This window comes from Gossypium hirsutum, chromosome A05 (genome assembly GCF_007990345.1).
Source record: "Gossypium hirsutum isolate 1008001.06 chromosome A05, Gossypium_hirsutum_v2.1, whole genome shotgun sequence".
Taxonomy (NCBI): domain Eukaryota; kingdom Viridiplantae; phylum Streptophyta; class Magnoliopsida; order Malvales; family Malvaceae; genus Gossypium; species Gossypium hirsutum.
The window spans coordinates 104,612,754-104,617,168 of record NC_053428.1 but is presented as its reverse complement, the minus strand read 5'-3'; the positions used below and the strand labels follow the sequence as shown (position 1 = coordinate 104,617,168).

The 4,415-nt window shown below is 28.0% G+C and overlaps 1 protein-coding gene across 1 annotated transcript; it reads right to left on the bottom strand.

Annotated features, from left to right (window-relative positions):
* Positions 1 to 1,664: 1,664 nt before the first annotated feature.
* LOC107959671 (uncharacterized) lies at positions 1,665 to 3,306 on the bottom strand. Its single transcript, XM_016895779.2, has one exon. It carries the CDS (start codon positions 2,985 to 2,987, stop codon positions 1,941 to 1,943), a length of 1,047 nt encoding a protein of 348 aa, XP_016751268.2. The 5' UTR covers positions 2,988 to 3,306; the 3' UTR covers positions 1,665 to 1,940.
* Between the last annotated feature and the right edge of the window lie 1,109 nt (positions 3,307 to 4,415).

The window sequence follows — 4,415 nt, the reverse complement described above, 5'->3', positions numbered from 1 at the left end:
AATAAAAAATTAACTAAGTTTTCAAAAGTAGTTACAGTTACAAAGAAAATGTTTTACTTAATCAGTTTTTGTTAACTCGTGAGTTTTTCTGAAGTAGGTTAACTTTTCTTCTAAGATAAACAAATGTTTTGAAAAGCCTGTTTTATAAACTTCGATAGTTAACTGGGTCATTTTGATGATCAATGTAATCTTCCAAACTCAGAAGGTTATATGAATCTTAAGGCCTTTTATAATTGTTTAAGAAATAATTTTCATTGATTTGGCTAGGATTTTATTTTAAGTAATGTAAGTAAATTAACAAATTATAATTTATTAAGAGAGTATTTTAAGATTATCTATCTTAATTAGTTTATTTTCTTTATTAAAGAAACATGTTAATTTTTTATAAATTTAAAAATGTGAAAAAGATATTTGTTTTTTCATTGCTGTTTTGATTTTTTAATTCTTAATTATTATATCATTGGTATTTTTAGTGTTTTGACCAACATAACCTATAATTACTTCTTATATAAGTTTTCATATTCTGGTTATGATTGTATTTTAGCTAAGTTAATAGATAATTTTATAATTTATTGAGATACTGCTTTAAGATAGTAAATCTTAATCTATTTTCTTTATTATTATTTTATTAAAATAGTATTTTAAGTTAGTAAATAATGATCTATTTTTACTTTTATTTATTAATTTTTTAAAGAAACAGGTTAAGTTTTTATATTTTAAAATATTGAAAAAAAATCTCTTCTTATTTAAAATTTTTAATTATTTATGAAGATTGTATTTAAAAAGTATGATTTTAAAATTTTAATTACTTATAGATATATATATTTTTTGAAAATTTCATTTAAGTAATTTTCAATTTTAATTACTATCAAAGGGTTATATTACAAATTTAAAATTATAAATACTGGGTTAGAATTTTACTTTACAACTTTAGTAATAGAAAAACTTTTATTAATTAGTATAAGTATCTAATTAATGAAAATTTTAATTTTTATATGTATTTTTAATTTTTTCTATGAAATGTAATTTCAATACTTCAAAATTTAAAATTTAAAACAATATAAAAATTAACTTTCGTTTTGGTGGAAAAAGAAACTTACAAACGGTTTCAATTAGTTGTAGATCTTCCTTTTCTCCAAAAGCTGGTTTGGTTATAAGATCAACACTTTAATTTTGCTCCTTAGGAATATAGCGTAGTAGCCAACTGCTTTCTTGGGATAAGTTTATTTAGACACATTTAACTAAGATAAAATATTTCTATGCATTGCAAATAAATTAATAAAAAATTAAGCATGTAAAGATTAGGATTATATTTTAAAATTTTTATCCAAATAATTTTCAAAATAAGATAATAAAAATTTTATTTTTTGATTTCCTTTATATATATATTTGTAAAATATTGTTTTATTTTTTATTTTTTTTAGAGGTTGTCTCTCCCAACAATATTAATTAAAAATATTGAAAATAATTATATCCATTTTCAGAAATCAACCATTCTCATATCAAGTATTAATTGATAAAATCAGTGGAAAGTTATACATTTATGATTTGTAACATAATAACTTAATTCCCGCAGCTTGGGTATAAATAGATCAGCTGCTGCACTAGAAAGGAGAAAACAGCAAATCAAAAAGTATATATAGATAATACATAAAGATCATTCATTCAAAGCAAGCAAACAAAGGACATTTTGCAATTCAAAACATACAAGTGAATAATAGTATTCAGTGTAATGAAGATTGGTTTGTTTCCCACATACAGCTAAATTTACTTAATACATAATGGATCCTGCAGTTTTACATCCTAGTCTTTGGTTATTTAAAGACAAACTTCAAACACTAAACAAATTTGTCCAGCTCAAGTGGAGGTATTGTTACTATGAACAGTGTATCACCTATCACCTTTCAAACAGTCAGTACTGCGGTACAATAGACGGCTGCTCAGGTCATATGAGATTCGAACCATTTAAGAATATCTTCGGATTGCAAACTAGTCATTTCGTGATACGCAAATGCAAGATTTAGCTCCTCCTGAACAGGATGCACCAAATGGTTTTCCAGCAAATTAGGCTTACTATCCTGGATAGCATCTTCCCAACGTGTTGCACGTCCGTCCCGTTTCATATACCCATTCTTGTCAACAAAGCCTTTCTCCCTGAACAAATCGAACAACATAGCCGAAACAGTCTGACCAACACCTGGGATTCTATCAGACAAAAAGGTTGGTGACAGAGGCAACTCCATGCATTTAATCTCTGCAACATGAACCCTTTTACTTCTCAAGACTTGCATAAATTCAGTTATTTTTTGTTGCCTATGTGTATCTTTTGGCATGTGCACAAAAAGGGTAGGTGGATAGTCCTCTTTGATGTCCATGCGATCAAATAAGCCTTCAGCGATCATAAGTGTAATACTACTAAACTTCAAATCATTAGCAATTGCAGATACAAAATACCCACCAGAAGAAGCCCCCAAAGCCACAAGAGGAAGCTTTCCAAGTTTCTGTCTGTTAACCCACCATGTTATAATATCTTCAACAATCAACCTTTCCTTCCCAAATGTCCAGCATTCCCCTACGCTTGATATAGTCAACACGGCAAATTTACGAGCAAGAGCATGAAGCACAAGCAGCCTATCCTCAGGCAAACCAACGCATTCAGGACATTTATGTGACTTATCCCAGAAATTAACAGCTCTACAACTACATCCATGAGCTAGAAAAAGAACAGCCTTAGGCGAATCGGGTATTTGCCATATCAAATCCGTCCCATTCCGGAATTCTCTCTTCGGATTAAATTGCACCAAAGACTCAAACCTATTCCATTTTCTATCCGGTGGCAGTCCAGGTACCGGAATTGGGTTTTCATCATATTTGTTGAAAAGCAATACTAAAGCAACTGAGACTGATACCACAAACATAACTAGGACTACAACCGGGTATTTCTTATGCCCATGCCATACCTTTAACTTTGTTCCAAGATTCAGCATTACAAAAAATAACTTCTAGGAAATATAAAAATCCCTAAGTTGGAATTGAAACGATTCACTAATAAACTGAGCCTAGGATTAGTCTAAGACTCTTAATTAAGTTGCAATGGTGGTTGTATATAGATCTTAAACGTTAAGGCATTCCAATATCTTAATTATAGAAGGTAAAAATGAATATATCAAATCGCAAACGATAGGATGATAGTTCCAGTAGTGAAGTAAAATACCTGGAAAATAATTTGTTGGGTTCTGTAGTTTCGGGATTTCCAGAGATCTTCGGCTTCCGTTTCCCTTTTTTGCAGCTTGGAAACGGGTTAAGGCGTTTAAACTGGAAGTCAACGTATGTTTTTATTTATTTATTTGGTTAAAATTTGCAATTAGTCCCTCTACTCTTTGGTTCTTTTACTCTTCATATTTTAAGTTCAACAATTAACACTGTTAAAATTATTTTGTTAACATCTCTATTTTTTAGTTACATGGTTACAAAGTGAGTATTTTTTCATTTCAAAATATCACACTAATAAATTTAACAAAACAATTAGCAGTGTTAACAACTGAACTTAAATTTTAAAATATGAAAAGTAGAGGGACTAAATTCCTAAAAATAAAATTAAAATGATTAATTTCCAAATTTATGAAGAGTACAAATACCTATGGTGTATTTTAACTATATTCTATTTAAACATAAGTTGGTATTTTAAAGGTATAATGAGAAATTGGTTAAAATATTTTATTAGTCTCTATACTTCGACAAAATTTAAGATTTAATCCTTATACTTAAAAAGTTAAAAATAAAGTCTTCTTGCTTTTTCTATTTTGAAAAACTCAACCTAGTCACTAAAATTGTAAGTATTTGTTGTCAACTTGAAATTTTGATTAAGTTGTCCTTATATGACATGGCATAGAAAATAAACATGGTAAGTTGATAATTTTTGACAGAACCTACCAACGACAATAATGATGGGTTAGAATTTTTAAATTGAAAAAGTAGAAGGACTGAATTTTTAACTTTTAAATTACATGGACTAAATCTCAAATTCTATACAAATATAGGGACTAATAATATATTTTAACCCAATAAATTTATATCTTTACCTCTTCACTTTGGCTTTAATTTTCTTTTTTCTTATCATTTTGATATTCAACTTTCAAAATATTTTTAAAAATAGAACAGTAAAAATTTTAACAATCCTAACTTGATAATACATATGTACTTCATAAAAATTCTAAAAGTAAAATTTGTTAGAAAATTTAATAAAAATTAATAAAATTCATAAATTTATTTTAAAAATTTATTGAAGTAAAGGTAAATTTCAATAAATTTTCATGGTTGTGCCGCTGTTGTTGGCTTGGTACCCACCTGAGTTTTTCGATATAGATTTTGGTGGTTGTCGGAGCTTTGTTGTTTATGGGTCCTTTGGTGGGGGA

Bases quoted from the DNA above. Each gene is read 5' to 3' on its own strand.
- LOC107959671 (XM_016895779.2), bottom strand. From the start codon at position 2,987: ATGCTGAATCTTGGAACAAAGTTAAAGGTATGGCATGGGCATAAGAAA.